This window comes from Caretta caretta, chromosome 2 (genome assembly GCF_965140235.1).
Source record: "Caretta caretta isolate rCarCar2 chromosome 2, rCarCar1.hap1, whole genome shotgun sequence".
Classification (NCBI taxonomy): Eukaryota; Metazoa; Chordata; order Testudines; family Cheloniidae; genus Caretta; species Caretta caretta.
In genome coordinates, this window is record NC_134207.1 from 17,987,565 (window position 1) to 18,003,309 (window position 15,745).

At 44.0% G+C, this 15,745-nt stretch overlaps 1 protein-coding gene across 2 annotated transcripts in view; it reads left to right on the forward strand.

Annotated features, from left to right (window-relative positions):
• ADCY8 (adenylate cyclase 8) overlaps positions 1–15,745 on the forward strand; it is a 179,563-nt gene that overhangs the window by 75,703 nt on the left and 88,115 nt on the right. For both annotated transcript variants that reach the window (XM_048841664.2, XM_048841661.2), the window contains exons 3-4: positions 10,116–10,246; positions 14,826–14,937. In XM_048841664.2, coding sequence (XP_048697621.2) covers positions 10,116–10,246; positions 14,826–14,937 — 243 coding nt within the window. The remainder of the gene's footprint in view (positions 1–10,115; positions 10,247–14,825; positions 14,938–15,745) is intronic.

Below are 15,745 nucleotides of genomic sequence, written 5' to 3' on the forward strand. Positions count from 1 at the left end.
TTTTCTTGGAGTATACCAAATTTCTAAGTGCCATAAGCAGCCAAGTACTGAATAACTGGAATTGGTAACTAGCTGAATCCAAAATAAAGGCAAGCTGATATGTCTTGTAATCTCACATTGCAGCAGCAAGTAATAAAAACTAATAGACAACCTTGTAAACTCACAAACCAGAACATATAAGATATTGCTTTTCCTTCTGTATCCCATGCATCACCTACTATTGTCTTCATAGAGTATTGTAAAGAAGTGCGACAAAGAGCCCATCTATTTTAGATGACGTAAGAGTGTGAGAATTTCAGTTCAAAGAAAAGGAGGACTTGTGGCACCTTAGAGACTAACAAATTTATTTGAGTATAAGCTTTCGTGAAGTGAGCTGTAGTTCACGAAAGCTTATGCTCAAATTTGTTAGTCTCTAAAGTGCCACAAGTACTCCTTTTCTTTTTGTGGATACAGACTAACATGGCTTCCCCTCTGAAACCTTTCATAATTTCAGTTCAGAGTCCCTAACTATAATGAGAGTTGATTTTTCCATAAAGGTTTTTTGAAAATTAAAGCTATTCTGAAAATAATTACTTTTTCTTTCATACAATGATTACATTTTCTTGTTTCTAAAATGTAAAATGAGCAAATGCACTTTGAAAAGGTTAAGGTTTCTTATTCTATTAACCTAGAGGCTTAAGATAACTAAGCCTACATTGTGATATTCATTAACTACCTCCTTTAAGCAAGTTTGGTCCTGGCAAAAAGCTTCTTAAAATAAAGACTGCAAGTGTGAAGTTGTTTTCCCTATAAACTAGAGTCTCACCTCTAATCTATGATCTTGAGTTCACAGATATCGGGCAGGTGGGTGGGAACAGAAAGGCAGAGAGGGAGGTTCTGATACAAACTGGTAATAAGGAGGCGGGAAATCTTCTAATTTTTCCTTGATCTGTGCTGATCCTGCCACCGAACTGCCCATGAAGAAAAGGGTGAGAAAGCAAAGGAAGTCCAGGAGAAGCTCTGGCAGCATGACTCTGTTGGAGCTGTGCTGCCTGGAAGGGGCTGGTGCAGACAGTGTTCTCTTTGGGTTGAATCCCATACTCATTCCACAGGGGAATCCTGTGGAGCGTAGCTTCCTCTTGGCATCCTCCCTCAGGGCCCATGTCATTAATATATTTGTTGATGTTTGTTCCTTTATTCATCTCTACAAATGAATTTTTACTCACAAGATTAGGCTCTGATCTTTTTGCTAATTAAGGCTTTATGAAAAATGTTTAAAGGGTATTAATTACTCAGCAGGGAGATGTTGAACTGGGTTGTGAATACACATGGCCAAATTCTGTGCTGGAGTGTGCAGGCCTGACTTTCAGTGGGAGAAATGCCCATTCACCAACGGTTTCAGAGTAACAGCCGTGTTAGTCTGTATTCGCAAAAAGAAAAGGAGTACTTGTGGCACCTTAGAGACTAACCAGTTTATTTGAGCATAAGCTTTCGTGAGCTACAGCCTACTTCATCGGATGCATCATATGCATCCGATGAAGTGAGCTGTAGCTCACGAAAGCTTATGCTCAGATAAACTGGTTAGTCTCTAAGGTGCCACAAGTACTCCTTTTCCATTCACCAAAGTTACAATCCAGCCATAGGGACGATGTTGGGATTGGTGTCGTTTATTGCAGATGCATAATGCAACATGTGGACTGTGGCATAAAAATAATCTTAGCATCATATGGATCAAAATGAACCTGTAATAACTCATGTAGGTAATTTCCCATTCTCGTGATAGGATTTAATTAATTCTTCCTAAACTGTCCCTAATAGTTCAGTAATAGATGTGTATAAAGTCTGGTCTTTGATTGTGATTTCAGCTGGCCTGTTCCCTTGTCTAACTGTTCTTCCAGTGAAGGCTTTTCTTTTAGTTAACTTAAAATTGTCCTGCTCCAGTTTAAGTCCATTCCTTCTTGTTCCTTCCTCGCTGACTAAAGGATAAAGGACGGAGGATAAAAGAGATCTGTCTCCTTTATAACATCCCTTTGGATAGTTGTAGATAGTTATTACTTCTTTTCTCTTGAATGATTAGGTCCTGTGTATTTCCAGACTTCTTATCATTACTATCACTCTCCTACTAGTCAGTTGCTCATCTAGCAACAGGAGATGCAACAAGGTGATCTGGTGGACCGTCCCCCTTTCCTTCTGCTTCAGCCTTCAGGACATTTCCCCATTAGGTTTCTCTCTGAGGCATGAGCATCCTCAAAAGATATTTGGCATACATTGCTCACTCCCCAAAAGTGCCACCCACTATGAAACTGACTGGAATTGTGAAGGGGGGAAGGTAATGGGTGCGGGGGGGGGGGGGAGAGAACAGATTTGTACAGTAAGAGAGTGGTTCCAGTAATGAAGCATAGGCGACTGCAGAGAGACTCAGGACTCTGCGTTCTATTCCTTGATCTGTCACTGGTATGCTGCATGTGACCTTGGGGCGGCCACAGAATCATTCTGTGCCTCAGTTTCCACATTTGTAAAATGGAAATAATAATATGTAGTTCATAGCAGTGTTTGCAAAACACTGAGAGATCCTTAAATAAAGGCGAGTATACACAGAAAATTATATCCTTAGACCTGCAAAGATCTCTTTGCACTGCTGCATTGGTGCAAAGTAGGAAAGCTGTATAGACTAGATGGCATATCAGGGTTAGATGGAGGTGAGAGAGCATGTTCCAGGGGAGAGAAGGGAAGTACATGGTATGCTATGCACTCCACCAATCCCTGGCCAAGGAAGTGATCCCTAAATAGTATGAATTTGAGCAGCCCTGTGGCTGCTCTGACTTGCAGAATGTGACTGGTTCAGCACCTCCACCAGAGTATGGTCATGGGTGGCATAAGAGTGGTTTAGAGCCAACTTTGCCTCTGCTGAGGATGGTGCCCGCAGACATTATTAGCTGGTGGATTTTATAAGCAGGGGAATCAATCACGGACTGTTTTGCATAATTTATATATGCAGTAATTTTGTTTCCATTTTAAAATGTTTGGCTGTAGCATGACATACAATACAGCTTACTGTGTGAACTGCATATGGGATTCATGCTGGCATCTGGACAATATCCCTGCACGTGCTGGGGTATTATAGTAAACGTCTACAGCGGTGGCACACTAAAGATCATCTCTCTTTTTATGGGTCATTGCCAGATTTTATGTGCAGTTAAGACCATTGAATTTATCTTAATAAGTAGGATGAAGGTCAAAGTATCAAATGTGTTAGGCACATTTTTCTTGGTTTGCTGAATGTGTGTCAAGTGAACCGTCCTTTATTTTAAAAAAAATGTTCTGGAGCCACTGTTTGATACCTTCCCCAAATGAACACCAATGAGGTTTATAAATCTTTCCTGTCATGAAAGAAAGAATATTCTATTTCTTTGTCTCTGTGTCTATGAAGAAATGGCCTTTTCTTATTTGCTCTTATCACAGCATTAATAAGTAGTTCAATAATAAACAGTTCTTCTGTTTGATTTCTTTTCTTTTTTCTTTCAATTCAAAGTACAATTTCCTTTCTACAAGGAGAAAGTCGGAAATAAAATACATGATTTTATAATGGAAAGAGCTTTGAATATAAGGCAAGTGTCTTCAGAGGAATTTGTCAGACTTTTTAATCATCTGGATGCCTAAAAGACTGATATGATTTAGTTAAAAGGGGTTTTATTATATAGTCATGCTGAGCAATGTGTTATAATATTCAGAGAATAAGGGACACTGAGACAATATTCTGTTAGATTTCAGAGTAGCAGCCGTGTTAGTCTGTATTCGCAAAAAGAAAAGGAGTACTTGTGGCACCTTAGAGACTAACAAATTTATTTGAGCATAAGCTTTCGTGAGCTACAGCTGATTTCATCAGATGCAGAGTTTTGTTATGTTAGAGTGTATCTTAAGGACATGAAGTACCAAGAGTGTTTTTATTTTTCCTTGAAAATTTTGGCTTTTGATCAGCTAATGACCCCAAGTCTGCTGTGCGGAGAAGCCCTGAGACATTGTGTTAACAATGGCGGGGTTGCATTAGAACTGTCACTACACAAGTGCATTCTGGGACCTGCAATTCAAACTGACTGCATATTTTTGCAGGTTTGGTCACTGAACTAGGAAGTGAGCTTTCCGAATGGGAAGGGCAGAAAAATAAACAGAGCAGAGTTGTGGAAATGTGGACTCCCACCTCTATAAAGGTCACAGTTTGCAATGTCCATCCACTAAGGCAACAGATGGGGTGTCCAGTAAGAATGTCTGTCAAATCACTGACAGATATTCTTATCTGTAGAGTGGCTTCTTCTCCTTCTGAGTTTCTGTGGGCTCTCATAGATTCTGAAAGCCATCCTGGGTTAACAATGAATTCTAGGTGCAGACTCAGTAGGGGACAGATTGGAGAAGAAGAGGCACGGGTCAGTGATGTTCTGCATTAGAATTTTATGCAGGGAGATGCACTGAAGAGACCGACTATCTTTAAGTGGAACATTATTTTTCTCCTGCTGGAAATAATGTGAATAAACTATTGACAATATGTGTTCTAGTTTCTGAAGCTAAATTACCTGTGGAACTGAAGATGTTTGAACTGAAGGTTGTTTGTTCATAATGCGCTTTCAGTGCAGCTGGGAATTGCTTGCTACCTAATAAGTCAGTCTTCCTGGAAGGAAAATGCTGGACAGTTTTCATTTTACAAAAAGTAAGCATGGGATATATTTCTTTCAAACACTATTGTTGTTCCAGCTACTCATGCTGATATCTAAGGTACTGATATGGCCACCATTACCAAAGTATCTGAGCACCTCATAATCTTTAATGTGTTTAGCCTTACAACACATCTATGAGTTAGGGAAATATCTATTATCCCAATATTAGAAATGAGAAACAGAGGCACTGAGAGGTTATCTGATTTACCCAAGCTCACACAGGAGGTCAGGGAATTGAATGCAGCGCTTCTGAATTCAAGGCTAACACCCTAACCTCTGTTCCCATCCTTCGTTCCTGCTAGACCCTCAGACTCTCACACCAGTGAGCAGTCACATCTAAAGGAGAGACAACTACAAAGTCAAAAAGAAACCTATAAATACACAGTCAAAAGGCACTGTGGTGGTGAGAGACCTTAAAAGCCCTGGGCCAATGCTCCTCTCACATACAGGTCCTAGGACATCAATTCTAATGGGAGAATTTATCCCCCTGGCTCTCCTGTAGGAGCTGGGCTTGCAATTGCACCATGGTTCTCCACCAGAGAGGGTGCTTTCCAGGGAGCTGGTGGGAGGATGTTCACTCAATGTGGTTATTCACCACCACTCCCTAATGTGATTAGTCCCCATGCCTAACCCATTAAAAAACCTTCCCATAATGTCCAGGGTAGTGAGAACCAATCTGTAAAAGTGGCTGCTACCTCCCTACCATGTGAGAAAGGGGAGATATATTTTTGGAATTCCCTCTGCATGCAGATCTTAGATGCATGATGTGGCCCTGGACAATTACTGACTACTTAGTCAGGCAGTTATTTATTTATTACTAAGTTGCTTAAAAAGACATACAGATATGCATGATTCCCTATGTCTGTTTACTTAGCAATTGTAGCATGTGTGGGCATATTTCATGCACATCCTTCCTCTCATTATCATCTCTGGTGTTTGTCTGACCTCAGGTTCGTATATGGCATTCCCTGGCCTTATCTCATCCCATCCAACAACCTCATCAACTGAAATTTGGTGATAAGCAGCTTAAAGAATCGATATGCTTCTTCATCTTGTCCTAATCTGCTGCTTATAGACCTTGTAGACCAGGTGCCAGCTCATGCCAAGATCCCTAGGCTTCATGTGCATAGCTGGAAACTATTCTAGCTTGCCTATATGTTAGTAATACAAAATAGGTATTAGACTTGTAACAACGTGTTTAGTTTTTAGACTTTTTGAAATGCTTGTAAGTTGTGACATGTATTAATCTCACTAATAATATCTGTAACCCATGCTATATGGCAGTGCTTAAGTGTTTGTTCTGTAACTGTAAAACTGCTCTGAAACTGTAAATCCAGTCAGGAAGGAAACATCACCAAGTATGTAATACTGGTTTGCACCCGCCAGGAGGGATTATCTCCAGCCCCTCGGGAAGCCTGTTGAATCCAAATGGGTCATTGTAAGCCATCAAAGAACAAGGACTTCATTGATTGCTCTCCGTACACCCACGAAGAGGAGCAGGTGATGATCCTGAGACAAAAGACCCTGAAAAGTTATGTAAGGTGAGGAGAATATCCCATAAAAAGAAAGCCCTAGATGAGGAGCCAAGAGCTTTCCTCATAAGTTCCGACCAGGCATCCAAGCACCCTGCTACTCCAGATGCCATAGAGACTGCTGCAGTGGAACTGGCTCAGTAGGGCAGGCCAGGAAGAACACCAGCGACTGATGATGGAACTGTGGATCAAGGAGACCGATCAAATCCAAGAAGCTGAGGACAGAACCCATCACAGATACATGGAACATAGAGCAGCAGTCAAAGCCAAGGCTGAAATTGAGGAGGGAGCCCACCAAAGATGCATGGAACAATGAGAAGCTGAGGAGAGAGCTCACACATTGCAGGTTAGAGTACTGGAGCAGCAAAAGGAGCTTCCTCAGTCAGCAAGTACACTGCCCATAAAGGAGTGGGAGAAAGCCTGCCCAATTTAAAAGGGAGTGGCTGTATAGAAAAGTTCCTACCTGCCTTTGAAAGATTGTGTGGGATCCACAAGGTCCCAGAGGATAAGTGGATGCCTATCCTCTTGACCAGATTAACTGGGAAGGCAAGAACTATGGTGTGTAAGAAATGTAAAAGAAATGTATTCAAACGGTTTAAGATTACCCTGAATCCTATCAACTGAAGTAGAGAAATCTTAAAATGTTTGACAATATCACACATGTGGAATATGTACATACAATGTGTAAGTTTATGAGAAAATGAATAATGGGGGCAGGACTGAAGGTGACTTGATCTGATAGCCCAGGTGCAATTATTATGGGTGGTTACAAGGAGTTGAAGGCAGCTATTTATGATCAAAAAAACCCCAACCTTCCACAGTTTTGGAGGCTGATGAATATTGTTATAATTTTTGGTGTAAAGTGATCATCTATCACAAAGTCCAGCTTGCCTGGGTGGCAAGATAGACTGGAATGCCCAAGAGGACTGTCTGTGACTCCATGGTAAGACTGTTAGAGTGCTTTAGGAATTCACACTTGTGACTGGGTTGGTGAAATCGACTTACAGAACATACAACCAGTTTGGGTTTTTTTCCCTGCTTCTTAACAGTCTGCCCTGAAGTTTGCACTCACAGTGTGAGCCACTCCAGACAATGTGACATTTGTTTGTGAGCCTTTAGCTCAAAAGCTGGTTAACTGGAGTCTTGACAGTGGAAGCTGCTAGATTTGTTTCCAATGGATATCTCAGGATAGGGTCTGTAGCCCAAATAATGGACACATTGAATTGGTTTTTATATTTGTGACAGGAGGCTGGGCAGTTAGAACAATTTTATTTTACATAAACTAATAGTAAAGCTGAATCTACTCTTGAGTGTTCCTAGTCTATTAGATCAGTCTAAAAATTATTAATATTAAATGCTGAGTATGTTGAGTTGTTTTTTACTGAGAGCAGTTAGTGGAGTAGTTAGCATTGGACATTGTTGATTAAATGGTTAGGCTTACTTTCTGAGATTATGGGTTACATTTTCAAAAGTGCTTCAGTGATTTGGGGCTAGCATTGCCAACTTTCTAATCACACAAACCGAACACCCCTGCCCTGCCCCTGCCCCACCCCTTCTCCGAGGCCCCCACTGACTCCATCCCCCTCTCTCTCCATCACTCACTTCTCCCCAAGCTCACACACTTTCACCAGGCTGGGGCAGAGTGTTGGTGTGTGGGAGGAGGTATGGGCTTTGGGCTGGGGGTGCAGGCTCTGGGGTGGGGTTTGGGGTGCAGGAAGGGGCTCTGGGCTGGGGCAGAGGGTTGGGGTGCAGCGGGGGTGAGGGCTCCAGCTGGAGGTGAGGCCAGGGATGAGGGGATTGGGATGCAGGAGGGGATTCAGGAGGGGGTTGGGGTGCAGGGGGACGTGAGAGTTCCAGCTGGGGGTGGGGGTGCAGGAAGGGGCTCCAGGATGGGCCAGAGGGTTGGGGGGTGAGGGTTCTGGCTGGGGGTGGGGCCAGGGATGAGGGGTGCAGGATGAGACTCTGGGCTGAGCCAAGGGGTTGGGGTGCGGGGGGAGGTGAGGGCTCTGGCTGGGGGTGGGGATGAGGGGTTTGAGGTGCAGGAGGCGGTTCCAGGCTTTGCCAGGGGGTTGGGGTGCGGGGGGGGTGAGGACTCCAGCTGGGGATATGGGCTCTAAGGTGGGACAGGGATGAGGAGTTTGGGGTCCAGCAGGGGGCTCTGGGCTGAGCCAAGGGGTTGGGGTGTGAGGTCCCAGCGGCGTTTACCGTGGCTCCGAGGAAGGCACTTAGAGGTCCCTGTGGCCTCAAGGTGCATGGGGTCTTTGTGCCCAGAGGCGCTGCCCCCCACAGCTCCCATTGGTCATGGTTCCTGGCTAACGGGAGCTGCAGAGCCAGTACTCAGGGCAGGGGGCAGCGCGCAGAGCCTCGCAGTCCCTGGCCGCGCCAGCACCTAGGGGCTGCAGGCACCTGGTGGCCGCTTCCAGGAGCAGTATGGAGCCAGGGCAGGTAGGGAGCCTGCCTTAGCCCTGCTGTACCGCTTACCGCACTTTGGCACTGCCGACCAGGCCATTAAACCAGAGCTGCCAGGGTTCCTTTTGGACCAGGTGTTCCAGTTGAAAACTGGTCACCTGGCAACCCTACTTGGGGTCCAAGTCCTATTTTCAGTGAAGGTCAATGGAACATGGGCCCCTACATGCCTAAGGCCAAAATTTAAAGGTTTTCAAAAATGATTAGTTATGGGAGCTCAACTTGAGGCATCTTAATGAAGACTAATTTTCAAAGGCTGGGTGCTCAACACTCTCTGAAAACCAGGCTCTTTGAATGTATCTCAAACGGGACACCCCAAAATTAATGCATCTAAAATCACTAGTCGCTTTTCAAAATCTTGGCCTAAGTTGCTCTTGAAACATAGGTCTTGGGCTCCTAGATCAGTGAGATTCATTTGAAAATTTTGCCCTGTGACTTTATTGTTAATAAGTTATTTTCTCTCTCTCTTGTATCTACTTTAGACTCCCCCACCCACAAAACTTTTACAGCCAGATTGTACCTATTAGGTACAAAGCAATGCTGGAGGTGGTGGGGGACTACACCGCATCAGTCAGCATTGTTCCTTCAGTCAACAGCTGTCACTTATGGTCTCATGCTTCCCTGCCACTGTTAGCAGGACTAGTGCCGTAGAAGTGACACAAAGGCCAGCAGCCAACTTGTGTTTTCCCCTCCCCCTCTCAAACATAAACAAGCACCCACCATAGTCTGGCCCTTCGGGTAAGAAGAGTATTTTAAATACATATCAATTCATTGCTGGTATCCAGCTTCTTCAGCATCTCTTATTGAGGTTAATGAAGATCACTCTGAGGCAAAGCCTGGCTGATGGCACATAAGGCTTTTGCAGACATCCAAATCATAACACAGTTTAGGCTGGTGTTGCCAGCTAAATATGGTCTATAGTGAGTGCCAGCTAAACAGTCTCAGCTAGTGTAAATTGGCATGGCTCTGCTGAAGTCATTGGAGCTATGCTGATTTATAGCAATTGGGGATCTGCCCCTTAGATTATAGCACAAGTAGGCATTTTATTATATTATACTGTGTCTTTAACTTCTTCTTGTTAGGTCAAATTTGGGGCCAAATCCTGCTCTTCTTACTCATGTGAGTTATCCCGTTGACTTCCAGATGAGCAGGATTCTAGGCTCACTGTGCACTTGTTAATAGATATTGATCTGCAGTTACATTAACTAATTATGTGCATATGAGTATTATACACCCCATTTGGAGTTTCTGAAAAGAGGTCAATACTGAGGATCTGATCCAGCAAAACTGTTCAAACATTTAAACAGTTTAAGTTTAATTGTGCAGGAAAAGCTCCCAATACAGAGCTCTGTCATTTTGCTGCGAAGGATTAACGCAGACCCAGTCTAAAGGGCCCATCCTGTATTTTTTTTTTTTTGCTTTGGTTCAGGAACGGCTGGTGCTCTCCGTATTACCTCGATTTGTTGTACTAGAAATGATTAACGACATGACCAATGTGGAAGATGAGCACCTGCAGCACCAATTCCATAAGATCTATATTCACCGCTATGAGAATGTCAGGTGAGTGAAGGTGCCTGTCTTCTATTTTAACAACTCAGCTTGTACTGGATATCAGTTTCGTAGGGGTGGGGGGAGATATTTTTTGTTTTTTGTTTTTTTCTGCCCCTTGATCAATTCAATAATCAGCTATTTGAAATACCAGGAAGTTTTTTTGTTTTTCCTAAACAGATGTGTATTTCAGAGCCTTCTCTAATTTATCAGACTGGTTGGATGCCTTTGCAACAGCTGTTCAAATTGAACACTGCCCTTTTTTAGCACATGGGAGCAACACACAGAAATGTTTATTTCTTCATTACTAAACTGCGCCACAGCTTTATTTGATCCCATCCAGGGACAGCCCCACAATGTGGGGGTCTGCAAGCTTTGCCAACAAATGGGTGGGAAGTTCAGCATGAACTTTCCTCCCTATGTTCCCTCTACTCGAGAAGAACATCTTGTTCCCTTTTGAGCTAACAAATCAGCTGAGAAACTCTGGGGCCCTGTCAAGAGTGTAGGGTTATCAAGTGATTGCCCTGAACTCATATTAACGGCCCTTCTCTGCAGCGTTCATACAATCAAGCTTCTTCGTGACCATTTTCTTCTCCTCCTACTTCTCCCTTTTCTAAGTCACTCTATCTAGTGGACACAAAACTACAGCTCAGGGATGGTGTGGGAATAGTCCTTGCATGCACTTGCCAGCACTGGGAGTCAGTAAATAACAACCGCCTTTCATTTGCACCAGAATGGTTAGCTTTCACTCCCAAAGTGTTACAGAATCTCTTCCCCTCTTTGGGCTTGCCTCTAAGGGCAGAGAGTAAATCTATAGCATACTAGTGCCTCGCAGTAACTCTCCGTGTGGAGCCTGCTACCATGCACTAAAAGTTCCGCACTGCTCACTGACCCACTGCTGTTTCAAGGTGGAGTGGATCAGTGGTTTTCAAACTTCTTTTCTGGGGACCCAGTTGAAGAAAATTTGTTGATGCCTGTGACCCAGTGGAGCTGAGGATGAAGGGTTTGGGGTGTGGGAGGGGCTCAGGGCTGGGGCACAGGGTTGGGGTACGGGGGTGAGGGCTGAGGTGTGGGGCGGGAATGAGGGGTTCAGGGTGTGGGAGGGGACCCTGGGCTGGGGCAGGAGGAGGTGCAGGAGGGGGTCAGGGCCCCAGACTGGGGGTGCAGCTCTGGGGTGGGGCCTGGGATGAGCGGTTTGGGGTGCAGGAAGGGATTCCAGGTTTGGGGGGCTCAGGGTTGGGGCAGGGGATTGGGGCACAGGGTTGGGGCATGCACTTACCTCCAGTAGCTACCGGTCAGTGGCGTAGCCGGGGTGCACCGTGGACTGTGCTGTGCCACGGAAGCAGCCAGCAGCAGGTCTGGCTCCTAGACGGAGGTGCACAAGCGACTCCGCACGACTCTCGCCTGCAGGCACCACCCCCCCAGTTCCCATTGTCCGTCAACTCATCGTGTGGAGCCAGTGCTTGGGGCGGGGGCAGCACGTGGCCCCCCTTCCTAGAAGCCAGACCCCGCTGCTGGCCACTTCCGGGACACAGCGTGGTGTCGGAAAAGGTAAGCACTAGCCTGCCTTAGCTGGGCAGCACCGCTGACGGGACTTTTAACATCCCAGTTGGCAGTGCTGACCAGAGCAAGGCGACCCAGTAGTGGGTAGTGACCCGTGGTTTGAAAAACACCGGAGTAGATCAAAGTGCACTGTGGAACTTTTAGTGTGCAGTAACAGAGTCAACAAAGCCAGTTACGCATGCTAATGTGCTATAGATTTATATTTCAGCTCACCACACACTACCTCTCTGTCTAGACAAGCCCTTTGATTCAAACATGATACCTCTGGCTTAGAACATCAAGCTTAGCCCGTAATGTCTGTCATGAGTCTGTCCCATACCAGGAGGAGAGAGTAATCAAACTGCCATCATATAAGCATCTTCTTATTAAGGTCTATGATTCAATAGGAAAGCATTTGTCTAGATTTTAAATGAAACCCCTATATAACTTCGGAAGGGCCAGTTCAATAAACAACATGTTCAACTTTTACAAAGTGTAAATTGATTTTCTGCCACTCCTGTGGCCTTGGCAGCAAGCCACACATATTATTGTATTGGATGTGGCTGAAGGTACCAGGAACCTTTACAAAAGGTTTAGACAACACTAAATAAAAATTTAGTTTATTATCCTTTCTCATCCTCTGTTACAGTAACTGTTTTTGTAGATTTCAGAGTAACAGCCGTGTTAGTCTGTATTCGCAAAAAGAAAAGGAGTACTTGTGGCACCTTAGAGATTAACCAATTTATTTGAGCATAAGCTTTCGTGAGCTTCAGCTCACTTCATCACATGCATCCGATGAAGTGAGCTGGAGCTCACGAAAGCTTATGCTCAAATAAATTGATTAGTCTCTAAGGTGCCACAAGTACTCCTTTTGGTTTTGTAGAATAATTCAAATGGGGAGCAGATTATTGTTACTTAGGTAATGCTGCCTCTGCCTTTTAAACACTGATAGTAAAGGGTAATTAAACACTGATAGTAAAGGTTTTGAGATGAAGAATGAAAATATTTCACCTATCTCCCACTTGAAAATGGTTATTGCTGTACAGGTGCTTTAAAACTGTTATGCGCCCCCCCCCCCTTTTTTTTTATGTGAGCCCTAGTAGAACCTACTAGGAAAAGTCCTGCTTTAGATTTTCAGCCTCTTAGAACCTTCATCCAATTTCTTTATTAGCTTTTGCCTCTAGGAAAGCAGCGAATTATCCTTAGCCACATTTTACCTTCTTCCTGATCATAATCTAATTTTTGCATTAGTCTGGATTTAGCATTTAGTTATTCAACAAACATACTGAAGCTCTTCAACTGGGTTACTCTTTGCTAAATCTCAAGCTGCACCACTGATTGTTGTTTTACTATGAAGTTTCAATGAAGTCGGCTTCAAATTATTCGCAGTTCTGGGCCTAGTTGAAACACTCCGTGCTGAAGTTTACTTTCTTCCCCAAACAAATCCTTGCTTTCCTCGTCTTTGGTTTTCGTCCTCCAAAGTCTGTGCTTCTGCATGCTTAGATCGGAAATGGGAGGGAAATTCTTATTCTGCATCTAAGGCCATATCTATACATGCAACGCTGCAGTGGTACAGCTGTCCCCGTGGAGCTGCGCCGTTGCAGTGTATCTGGTGAAGACGCTCTGTGCCAAGGGGAGAAAGCTCGCCCGTCGGCCTAATGAAACCACCTCTGCGAGCAGCAGAAGCTATGTCAGCAGGAGAAGCACTGTGCATGCAAGCACTTATGTCGGTGTAACTTATGTTGATGAGGGGGTGTTTTTCCGAAATCCCGGAGTAACATAAGTTATGCCAGCATAGGTTGTAGTGTAGACATAGCCTTAGATATAGCAGACTATTTGGGCAAGTGTGTCTGTGCGTGCTTAAGCACTATTAAAGCCTTTCCCTCCCCGCATTCTTAAATTTGAGGTGGTTGTTATTGTAGGAATAGAGGACAGGGGTCCACCCCTCTTTGCTCTCTCCATCTCTGGTTGCTAAAATGGCCCTTTGGGCTGTTGGCTGCTGAGCACATATTAGAGCAGGGCTGACAGCATTGGAGAGTCATAAAGTAGGCATAAATCTACCTATGTTCCCCCTTTTGAGTCTAGCTGTGAGCATAATTTGGCTAGACCTGAAGACCAAAGAATGAAGTGTCAAGCTCTCACTGTGCCCCCAGCAAGAAAGGTTGTGTACACAGACAAGTTCTAGTCTATATATTGAGGAACAGTGTCAGCTAGTGGCTGAAGACTGGAAGTCAAGACTTCTGGGTTTCTGTCTATCAACTTATACGGCCTTCATCATCACCATAGCGTCTGAGCATCTCACGATCGTTAACAGATTTTATCCTCACAACACCTCTATGGGTCACACAGGCAGTCTGTGGCTGACCCAGGAGTTCGCCCCAGGTCTCCGAAGTCCCACTGTAGTGCTCTATCCATTAGACCATCCTCTGTACCGTCCGTTCCCAGCTCTGCCACACTGACTTGCTGCATAACCTTGGACAAGTCACTTAGGCCCCAGTGCTCGAAGGTATTTAGGTGTCTAATTCCCATTGATTTCATTAGATATTAGACACCTAACTACCTTTGAGGATCTGGGCTTTAACCCCATTGTGTCTCTGTCTCCTCAATCATAAAATGGGATAATTATGCTAAATATAAAAGTTTAGTTAGTGCTTTATAAGTGATATGAGATCCTCTGATGAAAGGACCTATAGAAACACAAAGTATGAAAATTACTATAACATTCTTTTATGAAGCAGTTTTTTAGTACTTTTCTGCTCATATTTTAGTACTTTTAATACTAGTTCTTTGTACTGCAAATAGTCTAGTGAGTAAGGCCCATAGCAAAGACAGAATAACTTTAAAATGTTCCCTCCCTGCGTCTGAGCTAATGAATTTCCCGCTCTCCTTAAATTACACCCTGGCCAGACATTGGCTATTTGCCTATCACTTTTTCACATATGCAGAGTCCATACTAATCACTATACACAGGATTACTGTTTGTATTTATCTTGCCAATTATGGCGGAAATGGATTGAAATATTAATATCCTTTCCCTTTCTTTGTTTAGCATTCTTTTTGCAGATGTTAAAGGTTTCACCAACCTCTCCACAACCTTGTCAGCACAGGAGCTGGTCCGAATGCTGAATGAACTCTTTGCCAGATTTGATCGACTAGCACATGTGAGTTAAATGCAGTTCATTTTCAAAGGGGCGTGATGTTGCATCTACAATTCCTCACCAGCTGAGATTGGACATAGCCACTAGGGATGGGTGAAGCGCCAAAGGTCTGCAGTTAGGTTTCAGTTCAGATAAGCATCCAAAAGTTCACATTCTCATCTGAACCTCATGTGTTTGCAAAACTAGGCTGAGAATCTCATGAGAGCAGGCTTTCAGAGAGTTGTCTCCTTTTGTTCCAAGATGAAAACTGGAAGAGAAATCGACTGATCTGAACATTTTAAATAGCTCAAAGATTTATTTAGAGTTTGATTCTAAGAGTTGGGCAAAGGTTCAAAGATTTATTATTGTCACTGGCCTTTCTTTGCCCAGCCACCATACTCACCAAGTATTGTTACTTAGGGTCACATTTTGATTCCCTTCTTCATGTTAGACAATACCTAACGCCACATATAGTCCCATTGGAAACAATGGCGTGACTTGTGGAATTAGGTGCTACTCAACATGAGCAGACTAGAACCTGCCCTCCTAGCTCACCAATGGGAATTCTTGCAGAGAAAGGTGCTGAGTGGCAGAATTGGGTCCATTATAAACTCTTTTGGGAGGGTTCTCCTATTTTCTGCTTTTCGACTGGCTTCCGGTACAGCGGCATTACTAACATTGTGGTATGTCTCAAAGTCCTTTAATAAGGTCCCTCTTTAGTTTCCTGTGCATTGTGCTTATTCAGAGGACAGGTGTGCATCTCCCCACACTGATGCGATCCTCAGCCTAGGCTCTTTACTTGCACATCAAGGTCAAGAAAAGTAAGACTCTA